Source organism: Filicampus tigris, chromosome 2 (assembly GCF_054856515.1).
Source record: "Filicampus tigris isolate MCC_2025a chromosome 2, RoL_Ftig_1.0, whole genome shotgun sequence".
NCBI lineage: Eukaryota > Metazoa > Chordata > Actinopteri > Syngnathiformes > Syngnathidae > Filicampus > Filicampus tigris.
In genome coordinates, this window is record NC_141218.1 from 32,512,536 (window position 1) to 32,533,751 (window position 21,216).

The window sequence follows — 21,216 nt, forward strand, 5'->3', positions numbered from 1 at the left end:
TTACATACACTTGTAAAGAAGAGGGTTAGGGATTTATAGAATGCTAAGATAATGCTAGCTTTCAGCCACGCAAGCTTTCAGCTTTCTAAAATGCTTGATCCTTTTCACCTCGCATGGTTAAAACGTCCCGCGAGTGGAACAGAGAAAAACCTATGTATGTTGTCTATTTTTTGATGTTTTGGCTGCCGTTGTATGTCATAGCGTATGTGTGTAGAAGTGTCTGATGGCTGTCGGATGTGTTCCACAATTGTAAGGGTTGACTTCGATTTATGTGCCTCCCAAGTTTAAAGTGGAAGTAAACCCAAACACATTTTTTTAGAAGAATATGTTCTATGCAAGCCCACTAGTTTAAACAAGGCATTCTGGTAAATGTTGCGCTTGTGGAATAAGAGTTAATCCACCCGTTTGTAGCCATCTTTGGGGGCGGCCATTTTGTCACTTCTGTCGACTGAAAATGACCTCTCAAGGGCTCAGGGCTCAGAGAATGACCCCTCATGGCTCAGCTTCAGAACACAGGTGGGCTGTGATTCATTGTTACCTGAGCCTTGAGCAGTTGTGATGTCATTTTCAGTCGACAGAAGTGACAAAATGGCCGCCCCCTGAGTTGGCTAAAAAGGGATGGATTTTTTTGTTTAACGGATTTGTGTGTGAGTAGATGGCCTGCTGGCAACATATTCTTGGAAAAAATATGTTTAGGTTGATTCCCACTTTAAGGACACACACAGAGACAATAGTGTACGGCTACTTCAGCCACAACAAAATAAAATAAAAAATGTATCCGTGCAATGTTGTCAAATGGAGGTTGAATCCGGACATGTTTTGAATTGAAAGACAGTCGAAAAGATGTTTAATGATGAGACACCACCAAGTGATAATGCCCGCTGGCGCTTGATATTATGTCATAAATAGGCATTATCTTACTTGTCCTACCTGTTGGCATATGTTATGTTACTAACTAGAGATCGGGTAAGCTTTAATTGTTTACATGTATGGTTTATTTATTTATCCATCTATATGATAAATTGAGTGAGTGATTGAAGAAGTACAGTCCACGTTTACATATCACGTTTCATGAAATGAAGTAATGTGTTGGGAGTGGTAGAGCCACTGGATTATTGTTTATCGGTCTATATAAAAAGGTGAGTGATTAAGAAATGCAGTCCCACTGAGCAGTAAACAATTGCGAGTGTTTTTGAAGGCAGCAAAGGTTGCGTTCACATCAGAGTTCATCAGGGTTTGTTCACGGGCAAACATTGGCAGACGTTCGACCTGTACTTTTCTTGTCGCAAGGCAATTTTCAACATGTTTACAATTTCCTTGTGACAAGAAAAATCACTAAACGTTTTGGCAAACTGTTGGCGAATGTCTGGCGCATTTTTATATCTTCACCAACAGCCAGAAATGTTCGCCCCTCAATGGGTTGGGAGCTTCACAGTACAGCATATACTTATGTTTACACCACACCTGTGTGGCAGAATTACTGTTTGTTGTCGTGCTGAACGCTTAAACGGTACGTCAAAATATTTAATAAGTTTATACCTCTAATTGTAGTAGATAAACTGTCTTTCATATTAATAATGTTTCATTTGCCTTTACCTCAGTATTCTATAACGCAAAACAGATCTGACATTGTTTGTTGTAAGATTAATTGTAGAAAATAGGGCCGCACAATACATCGACAAAATCTTGATACCACAATATGATCATGCAGTGTTTATCGCAAAGACATGCAATCATTTTCTTATGGAATTGTATGCTTTTATCTGAATTTGATGCAAGCTTAAATGTGCATCGCCACCCAATAGTTGAACATTATCTAGGGTAATTACAATTAATTAGCTAAGAATACTATAATAGCCAGTCTAATACTGGGCTAGTGAAGTGTTGCTAGTTTGGCTTGGTCTGACGCCCTGGCGGCTTGTTTGCTTGATATCTGATTGTGTCCGTCAATAGAGAGTCCATGAGCCATTTGCTAAAATACGTAGTTTATTTGTCACTTTCCAAGAATTAAAATCTCCATAAAACACATTGTGTCTATGAACACACATTCCGCCGCACGAAGCGATCAAAAACCTGTATGCCCTTCCCAGTCAACACCCCCAAACTGTTTCTCCTTTCTTATATGCTCTTAGTGACAGCGCCACACAGTGCTCAAGACAAGTAGTACATGCACACACTTGACCCATATTTGGCTTCTATAAATACATTGAGCTCACTTATTTTGCCGTGTGAAAAAAATTGTACTTCTTTCATCAGCTAATAAAAATGTCATTTCTTTAGGAACATGTTAAATATTGCAAAAATATCGCTGTGTTAAACAACCATATCACATGTCGCATTTTTTTCCAATATCATGCAGCCCTAGTAGAAAAATACATTAAAAAAAGGACACTGGTAAAAAAAATCGCAAATCATATCACAAGAGTGAACACAGCAATCAAAGTGGGTGCTCCCACTTCCCTTAAATTCAGTGCAGGTGAGGCACACGATCTACATGGCAGAGATCAGCACACACAAAGTAGGTTTATAAGAAATTGCAGGAAGATTTCCACTTTCGGATGATACAAAGTTGATAGCTGCAAAGCCTTCCACTCCTGATTGTGCGTCTATGTGTGACAACCCCGTCGCCCGACTCACACACAGGCGCACATCAGTTCTGCTGCGAACAGTGGGGTGCTTTTAGAAATGTATTAAAGATAATGATAATAATAATCATCATCATCATAATCATCATCATCATCATCATGAAAATAATACATTCAATGAATTGATTTCTACAATGATTCAGAGGGTGTGATGCATGGTGTTATCATATTAAATATATATATATATATATATATAAATACATCCACCAAAATCGCATTACACCATCTGTGCCATGACTTAGACCTGATTTTGCCTGGTCTAAAGTCTAGTCTACGCTCTGTGACCAAATTGTCAGATGCGCCGGGGGCATGTAATGGAAAACATCCTCCTACTTCTGGACCGCTAAGCAACACGCAACAAGACGACAATTCCCAAGTTTTTACGCCGATCGCACGTGCGCCCGTCTACGAAAATAGGGCCATTGTGCCTTCATTTCCCAAACACTTGAGTGTTGTTAAAAAGAAAAGTGCTAAAACATAGCAGTAAACATGCCCTTGTCCAAGCATTTTTTGAATGTGTTCTAGGTATCAAGTTTCAAACATGTTCAGAATACTGACTTGTCAATATTTTAAAAAACTCAATGAACTTTATCAGTTTGAACATTAAATATCTTGTATTTATTCTGTATTCATTTAAATGTAGCTTGAAAAGGATTTGCAAATCCATCCATCCAGTATCGATACCGCTTATCCTCGCAAAGGTCGCGGGGAGTGCTGAACCTATCCCAGCTGTCTTCGGGCAGTGGGCGGGGGACACCCTGAATTGGTTGCCAGCCAATCGCAGGGCACACAAAGACAAACATCCGCACTCACAATCACACCTAGGGGCAATTTAGAGTGTCCAATCAACTTACCATGCATGTTTTTGGAATGTGGGAGGAAGCCGGAGTACGCGGAGAAAACCCATGCAGGCAAGGGGAAAACATGCAAACTCCACACAGGGAGGCCGGAGCCGGGATCGAACCCACGACCTCTGAACTGTGAGGCGGACGTGCTAACCAGTCGCCCACCGTGCCGGATTTGCAAACCATTTTGTTCTATTTTTATTTTCGTTTTACACAACGTCCCATCTTCAATGCAATTGGGGTGTGTACATTATTGACAGTATGAAATCAAGTGAAAGCGATATTTGAGAAACAATCCAAACAAAAGTATTTGAACAAAAAAAAACTTTTAACCCTTTCGTGCACAGTGGTCACTACAGTGGACAGCTATTTAAAAGTTGCTTTCGCCTAATTAATCTAAATTTTTTACATTTTTTTAACTCTTTCATCCATTAATTATGATTAGATTGTAATTATTTAAAATATACATATATTTTTTTGATTAATTGATATAGGTGAAAGCAACTTTTAAATAGCTGTCCACTGTAGTGACCACTGTGCATGAAAGGGTTAAAGTCACCCAATAGAATATTACTTGAGTCTTGAAGTTGCCAACATTTGCTGTACTTAAAGTGGAAGTCGAGTCTTTAAGTATCAAAAGTAATCTGATATTAAATATCAGATTAAGTGTTTCAACACTTAAGTACCTTAAGTGTTGAAAGTAAAAGTATAAGTGTTTCCAAAAAAGGTCCGTGTTTTCTTCAGTGGTGTACAATAGTTGAAATTCTTACACTAAGTCTGTCATTTACATGTCTATACCTTCATAGCATATACGCACTCCGGGTGGAGCAACCGTAAAATCTCTGCGTTCCCTGTTAAATCTGGCCTAGCGTGCATTCTCCTGTCAACTTCAGCATTTTTCCTCGTATACGCGTCAGAGGCTATAGTAAGTAACCCCGGGATGGTGCAGCATCATATTGAAGTTGAAGTTTAGATACACTTGCAATGTTTTGTAAAAAAAAAAAAAAAAAGAAGATTTCCAAAAAGATATCAAGTCAAGTCAAATTTATTTATATAGCCCTTAATCACAGGAAAGTCTCAAAGGGCTTCACATATGCACCAGATCATATTCACGACATCCCCTGATCCTAACCCCCAGGAGGGCAAGGAAAAACTCCAAAAAACCCATTTGGGGAAAAGTGAGAAACCTTGAGAAGGGACCACAGATGGGGGAATCACCCCATATCAAATGTATTTAAACTGCCACTGCCACAGTTTTTTTTTACATTTATTTCCTTTTTTTTAACCACCGTTATATGCAGAATGCCAACATTGGCATATAATTATATCGACAACAAAGCTCAGTTCTGAAGCCAGACTAATCAGCCCCTGACTGCTGCTTCTGATTTCAACAATCAACTGTAGAGCAACTACTGTGGGTTGTCTCACAGAGACTGAGCAAAAAATAATCTTATTGAGTTGTGCAACGAAGTGCTGTGAATTGGCAATTACAGCATGTTAGCTGCAATATTTATTGATGGAAAAATATCGGCGCTTGCAGACTACCGGCACTTTTTGCTGTTTGTTTACGGTGTCACCTACAACTGAGGAGCGATTCCGCTTCAAACATGTTACAACATTAAAAGACAAGACATTGGAGTTTTTAATAGGATCAGATTTGTTGAAGAGAACAAGTGCAGGGCACCCACTAATTAAAACTACAGGCCTGCAGAATAATCAAAAAAATGCTTTCCTACGTGTAAGATTACACACCAGATGGAGTATTCTGCTCCTCCTGAGTGGCCGAATACACATTCGAGGGTGTAAAGTAGTTTCAAATTTAAAGTGTGCTTGATGTTTTTCACGGATTTAAATGATATTTACGACAGTCTCAGTTTTCAGTGAATCGGATTACGTGCAGTAGATGTGTCAGAAGTCTGGAAGGGAGAATATGAACATTTCACAAGACCAGGCACGTACATAAGAACTTGTGCTGAGCTGCATCACATTTTCATGACCTCCGCCAACCCGTATCCGGACCACATCGGTGTAACGGTTCAGGTATCCACACAAATGCTGGATTACTGCGATGATTATAATTCTGATTTATTAAAAGCAAATAAACACAAGCATCACAGAACTTCATATGGACGTTATATAGTCTTTCGCTTCATCCCAAAATTGTATGACCAATGCAAATAACTCCCCATAGTTCAACATTAATCGATAACATATTTACCAATGTAATGACTGAAGATTTTCCAAGTGGGATTTTAATAACAGATGTAAGTGACCACTTGCCAGTTTTTGTGCTCTACAATTTAAAATCTAACAAAACTAAAGAAAGAGCTGAATTTAAAACTAAATATATAAGGAAAATAAATGATGGAACATTAAGTGTATTGAAAAAAAATCTAGCAAACCATAATTGGAGATCACTCTGTTTATGAATCCTTCTTAAATACATTTATGACGCTGTATGATCAGTGCTGCCCACTAATACAGCAACATTTTAAAAAGAATAAGTTAACTGCATGGGCGGCACGGTGGGTGACTGGTTAGCGCGTCCGCCTCACAGTTGAGTGGTCGTGGGTTCGATTACGGCGCCGGCCTCCCTGTGTGGAGTTTTCATGTTCTCCCCGTGCCTGCGTGGGTTTTCTCCGGGTACTCCGGTTTCCTCCCACATTCCAAAAACATGCATGGTAGGTTGATTGGACTGTCTAAATTGCCCCTTGGTGTGATTGTGAGTGCGGATGTTTGTCTCTGTGTGCCCTGCGATTGGCTGGCAACCGATTCAGGGTGTCCCCCGCCTACTGCCCGAAGACAGCTGGGATAGGCTCCAGCACGCCCCGCGACCCTTGTGAGGAGAAGCGGTATCGAAAAAGCTTTTAGCTGCCAGAAACCACCGTCGTGATGTGATGATGGAACCACCGTCGTGATGTGATGATGGAAGTTAACTGCATCTTTGGCATTTATAGTTTTTTGCCGGTCCGTCCTCCGTCCTCCTCCTCTGAGTACCTTTCCGGCCTCGTCAATCTGTCCTTATTTATTAAAATTAGTGTCTTGTGACCCTGTCCGTCCTCATTTTTTTAAGACGCGCTTCCGTCCTTACCTTCCCTCAGTTGTCCCCCCCCCCCCATCCCACGCTACCCCCCCCCCCCCCCAAAAAAAATAATTGTCTGTGACAATATATCCAGCTCGTTAGCTGGTTAATTTCCTATGCACATTACTGGCTGGGAATATTGCTGGTGGATTGAATTAGTTACAACTGTTTAACTAAGATTTTTAGCAGCTTTTAGCTGCCAGAAACCACCGTTGTGATGTGATGATGATGATTTTGATGATGGAGACATCACGAGAATATTTAAAATAACACAATACTATTGGCTTTTGTTGCACATTTTCACATTATATTGCGTTATTTCACAATGAAAATCATTATTGCAAAATAAGCCATTATTTTCGGAGAACGAACGTCTTACATGTCCGGTGTGAACGTTTTCTTGTTTTCTTTTTTTCCTCGTCAGTGAAGTGGGCATCCACTAGAGGACAAACTATTCCTGTGAGAACAATACTGCAGGGAGGGAACGCCCATGAAAAAGAACACTCCAGTGTTGTGCAGGCTTAGCAGCCAGTCTTGCTTTTTAAAAAAACAACAACACAGCACGTCAGCCGGTACTTGACTTGGTTAGGGACCATTAGAGGGATGGACGAAAACCTACCTCCCGTCCTTGCTTAGTCCGTCCTGTTTAAAAGAGTTCTCGTCCTCCATCTGACTGTCCACAAAATGGGCATCTGTCCGAGATCTCTGATTATTTATATGACCATAAATGAAAAAAAAGATCTTGCAACCAGCTTTTCAGTTGTATTTTGTTTTATCATTAATAACTATACTATAAAAAATAGCATTCACTTTCATCATCATTGTACGACCATAAATGAAAGATGTATGTAGCAACCTGTTTCCCAGTTTCATTCAGGAAATGTATGAACAAGATGGAAATTCAACATGATTGACAAACACTGATTGTATTATTATTCTTGTAAAACACTGTTGGTATATATGCAACTCAGCATTGTCCTTAATCTGGTTAACGGGGGGTAGGATATTTATAAATTCTTTAAACTTCAACCTACTCCTTCTGAGTTTCAATTGTATTCTTATTTTGAAATTTGTTAATTTTGTTTTAATCATGATGGTCAAATAAAAAAAAAACAGAAAGGAGACAAGATTTTTCCTAGCGTCATGGTATGAGTTGACAAAAGGAAAAGGAACTACCGTATAACAAATGTGTGCAACTATTGAGCAAGTGTGCTCATCAACTGGCTGCACTCTACAGTATAAAAATGCCGTGCCTGATGACATCACCTCTAAGTGATCAGAGAACTACAGTACATTACCCAAATGACAGTTAAAACAGGCGAGACTATTCTTCTGCTTTGTGCTCAACTTTTCAAGCATTTGGTCAACGAAACCAGTTTTTCAGATTTGATTTTTGTATTGAAAAGTAACAAATGTGGTCATGGGAAATGCTTCAGAGTAAAAGTATGCATTTTATTTCGGAAATGTAATGGAGTAAAAGTGAAAGTTGCCAGAAATATAAATAAAGCAAAATGCAGATACATAAAAATACTACTTGAGTACAGTAATATGTATGTATATTTGGTAAAAAAAATGTTTTACAAAAAATCGTTTTTTGGGGGGGTTATAATCAAAATCACAATTATTCAAACGATCATTTGTTTTTTGGTACAAAACAAGGAAATGTTTCAACTTAAAAAAATACAAAGACAAATAAATTCATAAAATTATCGCTTATCCTCACAAGGGTTGCGGTCATCTATAAAGTTAGTTATTATAAAATAAAAAAGGTGCAAATGTATAAATTCAAGTATGATTTCTTTGTGTAAACAAACATAGTGCATTGGAAATGAATATTAATAATCTTTTTTTGCAATTATGCCAATTTTGTAATCGTGGAGTGTAATCATCGTAGTTGCCGATTTGGTCAGATTATGAGACCAGATTATGAGACCAGTGAATTTACCTGAAAGATTTCTTTTATATAAAGCTTTGATTGTGCGTATGTTCAGTTTAAAAGATAAAGTACACACACACAGACACACATCAGTCTGAATTATTTACCATCTCAGAGCTGGATAATTGCCTGTATAAATCAAAGCTGACACTTTTGTGGAAGTGGGGCGTTATCGTGTGTACATGTGTGTGTGTGTGTGTGTGTTTCATTCGGCAAACTGGAACAGTCACATTTGTGTGTGCACGGCTGTCCGTCATCGCCTTTGTGTTTATTCCTGCAGGTACAACAACGAAGGCCGTGTGACCAACATCACCCTCCCGACGGGTGATGTGCGCGGTTTCCAAGGCAACCTGGAGCGCTGGTCGAGGGTTGAGGTTGAAGCATCCAACAGGGAGAACTTTGTCACCAGCACCAACTTGTCTGCCAGTGACACTATCTACACATTCAAACGAGGTATAACATCATTGCCTTTTGTGCCCACAGGCTGGGAGAGCAATGTTCTTTCCTCGTAGGTCAGAAAATGGCTGAAATGTAAGAAAAGCGAGTAGCTGACATGAAACCAGATATGAGTGTACAGATGTAATGTTCCGATTTAATGTATATGGCTGACACATGAAAGACCATAAAATCAGCCTCATGCATCTGCCCTCATCTTCTTCCCCACCAATATGCTGCAAAGGCGTTTATGAGTCATCGGGGTCTCGACCAAACATTCATAGCTCTGTAACAAAGGCAGCCTGTGAAGTTATAAGTGATGTTTAAACATTTATGGCTGGCAAATGGCGAGAAAGTGGCTTTATTTTTTTCAGGTTTAGATGATATGACCTGTGTTTTTGCTCACTGTTTCTGTCTGACTGTGTTAGGTGCCACAATAGTGAAAGAGGATTAATCCTTCTCCATAAATAAATGGATTTGATAGGATTTTTTTTACCCTTACATACTGTGCGGGTCAAATTTGACTCGTATTGACATTTGATGGAAATAAAAAATACTCGAAGGGCCCTTTTTTCGTGCCCAGCGCAAGTCTTGCGCAAAGTGCAATCTAATTGTGCGCACAGGTAGAGTTTTCCCGATTGGCATAAAAATGTTTCATGTACACACCCCATTTGGAATATTCTGACGCGATCAAGCCCATTCCGAGCAAGATTTTATTCCGAACAAGTGGGGTGGTTTATGCTGACTGATAATCCTATCGGCGCACATGAAAACACTTATTCCGAAATTTCGAAACAAACCGTCTTAACCGTGCATGTCTGTGACGTCAGTACACGCATTTCTGTTATTTCCGGAAACTAGTAGATGCGAGCGAAAACATGGCACGAGCATATAGCAAATACAAATGCAAATATAAAAATGTGATCTGGAGAACACAATGCGGCTCCATTTGGAAGTGTTAAATTGATGTAACAGCGCAAATGGGGAAAAATACTCGAAATAGCGCTAACGTTTACGTAGAAATGGACAGAGCAATATTTTGTTGACACGGCTACGGATTCTTCTTCTACTACGATTTCTGGTATATTTGGTCAGTATGAACATATGAACAATATTTGGTCAAAATGTTTGTTTCCAATCGAAATGGTGATGCATGATCGCGCATGTCTTAATCGGATGGATATTTTTAGTGTCCAGTGCATCCGATCTATCCGTAATTTTAATCCGAACTCTGATTGGATTAAAGACTTTTTGTCCATGTAAACGTAGCCAATGAGAGTGGGAGATCATGGAGGCACTTTCTTTTCATGTCATCCCCTTAATTGCTTCCCAGCACTCGTCATAATGACAGAATTGGTGCCGTGGTCTGCTTTTATACTGTGCACGCATGAGGGATTTGCTTGGGAACAGCCAGAGTGCTCCACCCACCCTTTACTTCTCCAAGCCGTCAACACATGAGACACAACAGTGTCTATTGCAATTGAGTCACCAACACATAAGAAAGGTTTACTAGTAGATACTGTAGATGTTACAACCCAGTTTACGTGCTCCAATATATGTTTATTATTAGGCCTATATCATTTTGGGCATTATTGTGTTTTGAAAAAGGTGAGAACAAGCTTGATTAGTCTGTGTCCAAGCAGTGTACACTGATAAGATTGCTTTGTGAGAAACTGCAAATGTGTGAAAAACTGTCTAAAGAACCAATCGCAGATTGAACATCCACTTGTTTTTTAACACTCTATTAATCTTTTGCTTTCGTTTCCTACACATTTTTTTCGAACTATATTCACTGTACCGATTGTGGCTTTAACACCTTTTTTTAAAATGAATGCTCTTTACTGAAAAACATATACTGATGTTTTTTTGTGTGTTTTTTTCTCACGACTGCGCATTTCCGTTGCTTGTATGTGTTGGTGTGGTGTCTTGTGTGTGGCTTCCTGTTTGTCTCTGTGTGCGTTCGTGCGTATGCCCATATATCGACACCCAGACCATGCACAGAGTTCTTACAAAGTCAACGCCGACGGCTCATTCTTTGTGTCGCTGGCCAGCGGGATGGAGCTGTCCCTGAGCACAGAGCCCTTCCTCCCAGGAGGTGTTGGGGGTGGAGTCAGCCCAACTGCCAGCCGCTGTAATATCAGCCTGCCCGGTGACCACGCCCCCAGCCTAATTGAATGGAGGCAGAGGAAGGAGCAAAGCAAGACTAACTACACCACTTATGAACGCAGACTGAGGGTAAAATGCTAAATCAACACAAAAACAAAATGTTTCTGGGTGGGTTTCGGCACCATAAGACGCACACAATTAGACTTAGAACACAGACATATTCGGAATTGTAGCTTTATAAAAATTTTAGAAGACATTTAAGATGAAAATCTCAAAAATCAATGAAAATGTTTGCGTATCATACAGTTTGCTAATTGCAAGTAACTGTCCCATTGATCATCACTGATGTCTGGTGATTCTTGTGCATACAAAAGGACACGTTCATTTACGCCACTGTATTTCATCCGTCGAGCTGCAGAAAATTTTCTCCGAGCAGGCAAACCGCCGGAATCGTAGTGAGCCAGAATCGATTCCTTGTTTTCCAAAGTCTCGTAGATTTTAGTTTTTCCGACTCCAAGTGTCTCCTGGATGTTTTTCACTCTCTCTTCCACGGTCATTACCGTTCTTCTTCGTTTGGATGCCATGAGCTACAGACGAAAATGTAAATGAATTAATTTGAAATCTTTCGGAATTTCAGTAAAACGCATGCCAAAGAAGAAACTTGATGATCGGTGAGCAGGAAATGCTTGAGTTAGCGCTACTGCGGGCTTCGCTATGGCTTCCGGATACAGCACCGGAACTTCCGTTGTAAAGAATCGATCGTTAATGTAATATAGTAGTAGAAAATTTAAAGCATACGTTTTTTTTTACAGAGTGAGGGAATTTCTATTTGATCCGATGATGGCGGAGTGGTTAACGTTTTTCCGTAGTATCGAGCAGGAAATGCTTGAGTTAGCGCTACTGCGGGCTTCGCTATGGGTTCTGGCCGGATACAGCACCGGAACGTCCGTTGTAAGGAATCGATCGTTAATGTAATTTAGTAGAAGAAAATTTAATGCATACTTTTTTTTTTCCGGGTGAGGGAATTTCCGTTTGACAGAGGCCCGGAGGTGGGAATACTTACTGTATCCCAAGGCTCAATAATTACAGTACGCTTTGCATCACAGCCTGGCTGAATTTAGCCTGCTTTAAGCGGGCGGTCCTATCTCATCCAAATGAGCCACTGCTCATCTACCCACTCTCTGCTGGGCCAATGCCAGGAATGTCTTTGGTTGCCATGATAATAAGAGGTGGTGTTACAGGGTGGCTACTTGTTGAGACGCAATTTTTTAAATAATCTTGTGCAAGCTGCGAAACGCACGATCGCCGTCACTACGGCAGCAATAGCATTACATTTTGTCATGGAGTTAGCATATTATCACCAAGCATGAATTCCACTTCTCAATTTATGTGCGGCTCGCTTTATGCGCCACGTGCATAAAACACATCAGCAGAACTTGAAATACTTAAGAATATTGACAAACTGGACAAAATATTCCGTACATACAGTATTATAAATCAATGAGACTTTCATTTTTGTTCTGAGTCATGACTGTCATCACTTGCAAAGCATACTCCAACAAATGACTCACAAACTGCCACAAACCGTTATGCTCATTAATACCACACTAGCAGCTGTCTTTTTCGGTATTACAGCCATCCCATGACAAGAGAGTAATAACAACAGTTCCAGAAGAAAATGAAACTCCAGGCGGAATAATTCACGAGGATTCTTCATTTGCACGCGGTTTACTGTAAATGTCACTTTAGTGATTAGTCTAAAGTCATGAACGTTATAGTACAGATTTACACTGCATGTCTCTTGTCTCGTGACCTTTGCTTTTTGACTATACAGCAGTAAAGTTAAAATGTTGCCCGATTACTCTATTCTATTTTATTCTATTCACCCTGGCCATGTTGCTTCAAGCTCATCCTCTTTTGCAACTTCTCTTCTCAGGCTCATAACAGGAACTTGCTGTCCATAGACTTTGATCAGAGCACAAGAGTGGGGAAGATCTATGATGACCACAGAAAGTTCACCCTCCATATCCAGTACGATAGTCTCGGCCGGCCCGTGGTCTGGTCTCCTAGTAGCAAATACACCGAAGTCAATGTCAGCTACTCTGGAGGCGGACTCTTGTCAGCCATCCACCGTGGAGAATGGTTTGAACGTCTGAAGTACGAAAACGACAAAGTGGTGTCCAGAGCCTGGGTCAATGGGAAGATATGGAGCTACACATACATAGACAGAGTAAGATCTGAGTGTATGTTTTCATAAGCACATCAGAATATCCTCAGCTATTTCCATTACCTGAAAACAAACTTCGATGATGAGAGTTTTAAATGCTTGCAAAGTTGATAAACTTTCCATATTGACTTTCAACTTTCAAGATTGATTTTCAACTGAACTCAAGCCTACAGTACATCACAAAGCAATGTTGTCATCGTAAAAAGTTCATTAGAACGTTTGGGGTTATGTTTCATAATACCTCAAGTGTTGAGGCATTGAACCATAGGTTTGATTGGACACAAGAAAGTGGAAAGCAGGCTTACTGTATGGCTAATAGACTTTGAAATGTGTGCGCTGCATTAGACTGACTTGGCAATGAGGACCCAGAGAATACTAGCATGTTCATTTACATTGTGTGACAAATTAAGGTTTAATTTCCATTGATGAAATCAATTTTAATGAAAGAGCATTCATCCTAAACTATAATCAGTGTCGGTTTTTTACTTTAAAATTAGAGTTTAATTCATTATAAATTATAGAACCTTTCAAAATTGATAAGACTTTTGTTTTTAATATTATGATGCCATTATTTTGCTAAAGCTTTAAATAGGACAGTATATATATATATATATTGATGAAAAGATATGAGATGCTTCATCTTGGTCTCATTTTTTAAAGAAAATAAAGGCATTTAAAACGGGGGAATATATAGACTTTGCTATCCGCTGGACTATGTACATCCCTAATCCCAATCAGTGCTGGTAATAAAAGCAAAAGATAATAAAGAAGTACGCTAGTCCAAATTGAGAGTGACTCTCACTGTGCTGCACATTTGTCTTTTTGTCCTTGCAGTCAGTCATGCTACTTCTGCACAGCCAACGGAGATACGTCTTTGAATACGATCAGACAGACCGACTGATCGCAGTCACGATGCCCAGCATGGCCAAACACAACCTGCACTCGCTGCTGTCCATTGGTTACTACAGGAATATGTACACTCCTCCCGACAGCCTGGCGTCCTTCCTGCAGGACTACACCCTGGATGGGAGGCTGCTCAGGACTCAGTACTTGGGGACGGGACGCAGTGTCATCTACAGGTACTCATCACATCTTAGCTATGAGAACACATGGCATTGGTGACACCGGGGTGCGTTAGATGCCATTTCCCATCTACAAAACAGGTCAACGAGCTCTGATGTGCCAGAGGGTTAATACACTAAACAGTCGGCACACTCTCCACATCATCTATAATTTGCATCGACATCCAAGTCAGATGTCCCTACAAATTATAGTGATTGAAGTGATTAAAGAGCCGCTTTATCATCATCATCATCATCGTCGTCATCAGCAGCAACAGCAGTGGCAGCAGCAGCGGCGGCCACCAACCACTGATCTCATTTTCATGATAACTAGACTGATTGTAGTAGTATTTTGACATTTAACTTTTTCCTAATACTCATTTGCTTGATAGGGAAACTTTAATGATTATTTTTTCAAGATTTGAAAGGCCAGAGTGTGATTTTCACAGCCCTGATTTGCTCTTATTTTGATTTTCCAAAAATAAATAAATAAATAAATACATAAATAAATAAAGTGGTGCCACTTGCTCTTTAATAATTGAACATTTTGAAGGGTATTTGTTGGACCAAGCGTTTGTAGAAGCAAATACCCATTTTGGATACATTTGGAAGGACCGCTGGGGTGCAAAATATTTCAATCCTATTTGAAACGTTTACCAGAAAAGAATTGTCCATGTTTAGCTATATAGTAAATTTGAGGCTCAGAAGGAGATAAGCCAAGCATTTCATTTATTTATGAATACCAAATGCTGCGTTTAAGAACTAGCAAATCCCACCATTTAAAGTTAACACAACATGACTTATTTTCCACATACCCTTAATGGCAACACCTAACAATAAAAGACATAACATACCATCGTTAGAATATACTCGTTTAGAATGGTAAAAAATTATGTTCCTCCTAATCTTTGAAGTCTTTTTTCATTCCGGGTGCATACCACATTTTGAATGTATAGATCTAATGATTGGACGGGTATGCATATTAGAGAAGCAAAACAAAACGTTTCGGATCGGGGTTGAATAAAAACTAAATTACGAACCAATACAAGTGTTTAATTTTATTTAGCACAGTGCTTTTACCTAAGTTTACTCATATGATTTCACTCTCTTCTACATTAACAAAAGCCTTGGTGCCCAAGAAAAGTGAAATATATGATTTATGAAATATAGTATTTCTTTTAGTATTTATAGGCAGTTTCATAGTATTAGTGCAACTCAGCATAGTGTATAGTTGTGGGTTCCATTTTAAAATGCTCTAAACATTTATAGCTTGAAAAGGCCACAGTATCGTCTTTAATTTCAATTACTCCATCGTAGACATGTCAGAAATGTTGGTACAATTATTCTTATTATTCTTTTGTGCATACCTTAAAGAATTCTAGCTGTACGATTATGCGGTGATTTATGATCCGATTAGTCGGCTACTCATGACTATTGTTGACTAGCAAAATAATAGTTTGTGGCAGCTCTACTTGACACGCACCAAACATCATTGCATATTGCATTTGTGGATGCCAAGTAAAACAGAGAGCTGGACTGGAAGAGAGTTTGCATCCCCACTCGAAAAATGTTTGACGTACTGACGACGTGTCACTGAGTAACTCAAGCTCATAAACTATTAAGTCATCGGTCCTATGTGACATATTAAAGGACAAAGGACCATCGCAACTGATACATCATGTAACAACCAGTCATAACATAAATATCAACGTATTCATATTTTATTTTTTCAATTATATTTTTATACATTTGTTTTTATGATCACTTTTATTTTGGGGGATTTTGGCAGTTTTGGTCCTCCATAGTTACCCCAGAAAACAATTGTATCCACTGCTGTGGTAGCGCACACGCATGGAGTGAGAGCAGTGACATTACATGCTTGTTTCCATTTAAAGACATGAAGAACACACTTTTGTGTGCTGGGATTTTCAGTTTTATAAACCCCTGCATTCAACGATCGATAGCACCATAGAGAAGCGAATATTAGCAAGCACTGTTCTCACTTGGGACGGCACGGTAGTCGACTGGTTAGCACGTCCGCCTCACAGTGCAAAGGTCGTGTGGAGTTTGCATGTTCTCTGCGTTCAATGACCACTCACACAGTAGGACATCTCGAACATCCCTAGAAATACTGATTCTGTGCACCAAACAGCAATGACTAGTATGTGAGCACATTGCAGAGGGGATGTGGAAACATTTTCTGATATATTTGACGCACCAAAATCAGAACAGCCACATGCCAACTCAAGTTGTAGGGGATGCATATTTTTCCGGGGGTAACAACATTGCAACTTTGGTGTGTGTGTGGAGTTTGAGGGGTGGGCCAATTAATAAAATGCCCTTAACAAGGGTAAAGACAACACTTTTACATGGTCACTATGGTAAGGCCTATCATGAATGATGCGGGCAACACAAAAAAATTGTTTTTGTGGATATAAAAATAAACGTGAAGTCACATTTTAATATAATGACTGTATATATTAGCAAAGTCCTCCTGAAACGTGACAACATGACAAGGCACCACGGAACAAATATTCACTCCATGAATACCTCACCCTAACGCTAAATCAAGAGCAGCCCGCCGTGTATTGTGCCGTGCAAGCTGCATGCGTGGGAATCATTTCGCCGTAAATCCATATTTCAAGTGTGTCTCCTGGTATTGTCTGTGAAATTGGCAAATTCATGTCAGTGTAATATCGAAGCATTATGTGCAAATCAAAAAAAAGCATTACGAATTATTAGCTTTGCAGGATGTTGGGATCATGCTAATGCCCTTTTTCTAACTTTTTTTAAGGACCTTGTAGAATTGAAAACAAATCAGTTGATGTTCTAAATACACAAAAATTTGCTTCTAGTTAATATCCGAAAATGTTTAGCAGAAGAGAAGGAATCTATAATCGAGGGAAAAAATGAATTAATAAAAAAAACATATTCCCGAACCACTCTTAAAATTATGTGTGTTACAACATGTGGTGTAAATTTATGGAATTGTCTTGATGAAGAAATCAAAGCCGCCAAAAACCAGGTGCAATTTAAAAAGCTTTATAAAAGTCACTTTCTGCTTAAATACGCAGAAGAATAAGTTAAAAAATAAGATTTAAAAAAAAAAAAAAACAGCAGCTTGGGCAACCTGCTTTTCACTTTATCTTATTTCATCATCAATATCATTTGTGTGACCATAAATTTAAAAAAAGGGAAAAAAAATGTTGCAATCAGCTTTTCAATTGTCTTTTGTTCTATCTTTAAAAACTATACAACCTGTTTTGCAGTTGCATTCTGTTTCCTTACTAATTCATTAATTGAGTTTCAATTGTAATTTTATTTTGAAATGTGTTAATTTTGTTTTAAACATGATGCTCAAAAAAATGCACCTTTCTTTTTCTTCTTGGTGATGGGCTCTTGTGTTGTCTCGTTACTGGGCCTATTCTCCATTGCAAAGAAACTTTTCCAAATCCGTCATTTTTACTAGCTTTGTGGTTTTGGTATTAGCGTTAAGCAACCGAGACTATTATCATCTTTACATGGGCCAAGAGCCCGCCATGGACAGGTGTAACTGAGAGAATCTAGTCACTTTTTGAAGATACATTTTTTTTACAGCCTCGGACAATAAAAAAAACAGAAGTACTGTACGTTTCTTTTTTGGGTTTCAACTGTCACAAGCCGATTCCCAGTCCAAAGTGGGCTGGGCCCAGTGTTGGGGAATCAAAATTTTCTCCACAGGATTAGTTTGTAATTACAAACAACTAATGTCTTATTTTCTTCTTTTTCAAGGTATACACCATCAGCGCGTCTCTCTGAGGTGACATATGACGCCACCCTGGTCACCTTCACTTATGATGAGGCCTCTGGCAGCGTCAAAACCATCCATCTCACCCACAATGGCTTCATAAATTCGATACGATACCGACAGACAGGTACGCATGCACTTAAAAGGATACTTTACTAATTTTGCAATTTTCAGCAGTAAAAAGTTAAATATTTTGTCTAATCACAATCACAAACCGAGCCATGATTGTTTGTTATCTGAGCTCTCAACCCGTGATTCTTTTTTAGCAAGTGACAATGTGTTTTTAAGGGTGTTAATTGTACAGTTCATGAAAAGTAGTGAAGGAACCAAATTCATTATGGACAAAATATAAACTTTTTACTGATGAAAATTTGCAAACATAGTAAGGCACCCCTTTAAAGAAACACTCAACCCCATTTCAAAATATTTATCATGTGCTCTCATCCTTGAAGTGTGACTCAAACCATCTGCTATGTGACAATGTTTGTGGCAGCGCTGGGTGTTTGGGGTTAACAATTGCAAAAGTGCGAATAAGGCCAAGCATGTGTGCAAATGCAGTTAACCCAAACCTTTCATGGCAGACCACCCACTGTTCAACTGTTAACTTGGATCTCTGAAAATGAAACGATGAGACTAAGACACAGTATACTAAACCCCACTAAAAAGTAGGTGGGGGTGTACAGTATGTAGTTGAACTATGACTGTTGTGGTTTATTTCCAATCGTTTGTTTTCAATAAGCTTTAATAATCAGTGAGTCAAACATGATATTTTATACAGCAAACATATTGAAGTTATTAATGTTATTGTAATTATTATTGCTGTACTGCATATATACAGCACAGCAACTATTACATACAGGCAGTCCTCGAATTACGACGTACGCGACCTACGACGTTTCGATTTTACGACGCCCGTGCCTCATCCTCCATTTTGTCCCCAGCAACATAGTGACTACGTTTACATGCAGTCAATATTCGGGTTAAAGTCAAAATTCCGATTTCTGAAACATTCTGAATATCCCATTTACATGATTGAGCGGACAGAGTTGCTCCAGCATTTAAATACGTGTACTGTGTACGGCGACACACGGCGTCATGACTCAAATGGACGTCAAATCCGCTTGTTACTTTCAACTGTCAATAAAACACTTGATTTCATGTCACTCACCACTGGAAGGAAGCAGCCGGTTTCCTCCTCATTCCAAAAGTGTGCTTTTGTGCTGCGTCTCTGAGCTTGTTTACCTCTGCTTGGGTATTTGCGACGGGTTTCGCGCCAAACAACGCACAAGTACAAGCACGTCCTGTACTCCAACGACCAGCATTCCTTGCGGTTGACCATGCGCAGAGTGTCTCCATCGTGTGTGTTTGTGCGCCGGCAGTATCTTTGCCTTTTTCGCCCTCTTCTCCTCTTTCTCCATCCACTTTTCAGCAGTAATGCTAAGTACAGCATTTTATGCTTTTTATTTGAATGTATTTTCATGTTTTTATACAAAGTATTTTGACGTAAATTTCGACTTTAACGGTGAAGCCCGACATATGCAGAAATTTGTGTTATATCGCCAGTGTAGGAAGGGAACCCGTTCGTAAAATTAGGACTACCTGTATATCTATCCATCCATCCATTATCTATACCGCTTATCCTCACAAGGGTCGCGGGCGTGCTGGAGACTATCCAAGCTGTCTTCGGGCAGTAGGCGGGGGACACCCTGAACTGGTTGCCAGCCAATCGCAGAGCAGACAAACATTCACACTCACAATCACACCTAGGGGCAATTTAGAGTGTCCAATTAACCTACCATGCATGTTTTTGGAATGTGGGAGGAAACCCGGGTACCTGGAGAAAACCCTTGCTGGCACGGGGAGAACATGCAAACTCCACACAGGAAGGCCGGGGCTGAAAACGAACCCATGACCTACTGTGAGGCAGACGTGCTAACCAGTCGACCACCGTGCCGCCCATGCAGTTAACTTATTCTTTTTAAAATGTTGCTGTATTTTTGGGCAGCTTTCTATCTATCTATCTATCTATCTATCTATCTATCTATCTATCTATCTATCTATCTGTCTATCTATCTACCTATCCATCCATCCATCCATCCATCTATCTATCTATTTATAAATATATATATACGGATGTAACGAATCACTCAAGTCCTGATTCAATTCGATTTTCAATTCCTGATTTTTGATTTGATTTTTTAAAAATCGCTACCATGCTTGAGTGTTGTGCGCTAGTGTCGTGCTGCACCCATCCACAAACGCAATACCAATGATGTTTGGCGCAAGCGCATAATTTGATCTACACATGCAAATAGTGGTATGCATCTGGAAATTAAAGAAAACAATTTTGCACTCTAAATATATATATATATATATATATATATATATATATATATATATATATATATATATATATATATATTTTTTTTTTTTTTTTTTTTTAATGACCTAGGTATGTTATGTTTTCTGTTGGTGTTGCTTTATAGGGCTTGTGAGTGGTGACATGTCCGAGTTCGATTAGTCTCGATTATTCGATAAATTGGTTTGCAAATATGTTTGCAATTCGACTCCCCTGATTTCAATGGATTGGCTGGGAGTCGGCTGTTTTCCAGCCCACAATGCCGCGAACACCCCCTAATGCCCATTTCTTCATGTGCAAAGTTAGGAGAATACTATAAAGAAAGAAAACGCCACCCATGTGCGCAGTTAGACTGCGCTTTGCGCTAGACTTGCGCTGAGCACGAAAACTGTTGTTTTTATTTGATATTCACATGCTGCTGTGCCTGACACGTAAACCTGTGATTAACTGTCAGTAGGTAAACCGCGTGACACCGATGTGCAGGTCAGTGCGTGTGTTAGTGTGTGCATCCGTTAGTGGGTGTGTTTGTGTGTTTTATCACTTTGCCCTCAATGTGAAAAGGCTTTCACCTTCCTTTAACTGATCTCATTTCAGCAGAGCAAACGGTTGTTCGGAGAGAGGGGAGATAGCGGTAATTGTCAACTTGAGAGGAGACAGCAAAGAGTTGAGACTGAAAAAGAGGGATATATGTTAGAGGGGAAAATGAGCATAAAAGGAGTGGAAAGATGACAGT

At 39.5% G+C, this 21,216-nt stretch overlaps 1 protein-coding gene and 1 long non-coding RNA gene across 4 annotated transcripts in view; one reads left to right on the forward strand and one right to left on the reverse strand.

Annotated features, from left to right (window-relative positions):
- The window catches only part of tenm1 (teneurin transmembrane protein 1), a 298,794-nt gene that overhangs the window by 265,455 nt on the left and 12,123 nt on the right, over window positions 1-21,216 (forward strand). For all 3 annotated transcript variants that reach the window (XM_086023607.1, XM_086023606.1, XM_086023608.1), the window contains 5 exons: window positions 8,789-8,961; window positions 10,934-11,178; window positions 12,986-13,279; window positions 14,111-14,355; window positions 18,109-18,251. In XM_086023607.1, coding sequence (XP_085879733.1) covers window positions 8,789-8,961; window positions 10,934-11,178; window positions 12,986-13,279; window positions 14,111-14,355; window positions 18,109-18,251 — 1,100 coding nt within the window. The remainder of the gene's footprint in view (window positions 1-8,788; window positions 8,962-10,933; window positions 11,179-12,985; window positions 13,280-14,110; window positions 14,356-18,108; window positions 18,252-21,216) is intronic.
- On the reverse strand, window positions 11,302-13,526 carry LOC147152065 (uncharacterized). Its single transcript, XR_015085707.1, has 3 exons — window positions 13,340-13,526; window positions 12,936-13,260; window positions 11,302-11,636 (listed from the first exon to the last, which is right to left on the reverse strand). It is a non-coding gene; the product is annotated as an uncharacterized LOC147152065 (long non-coding RNA).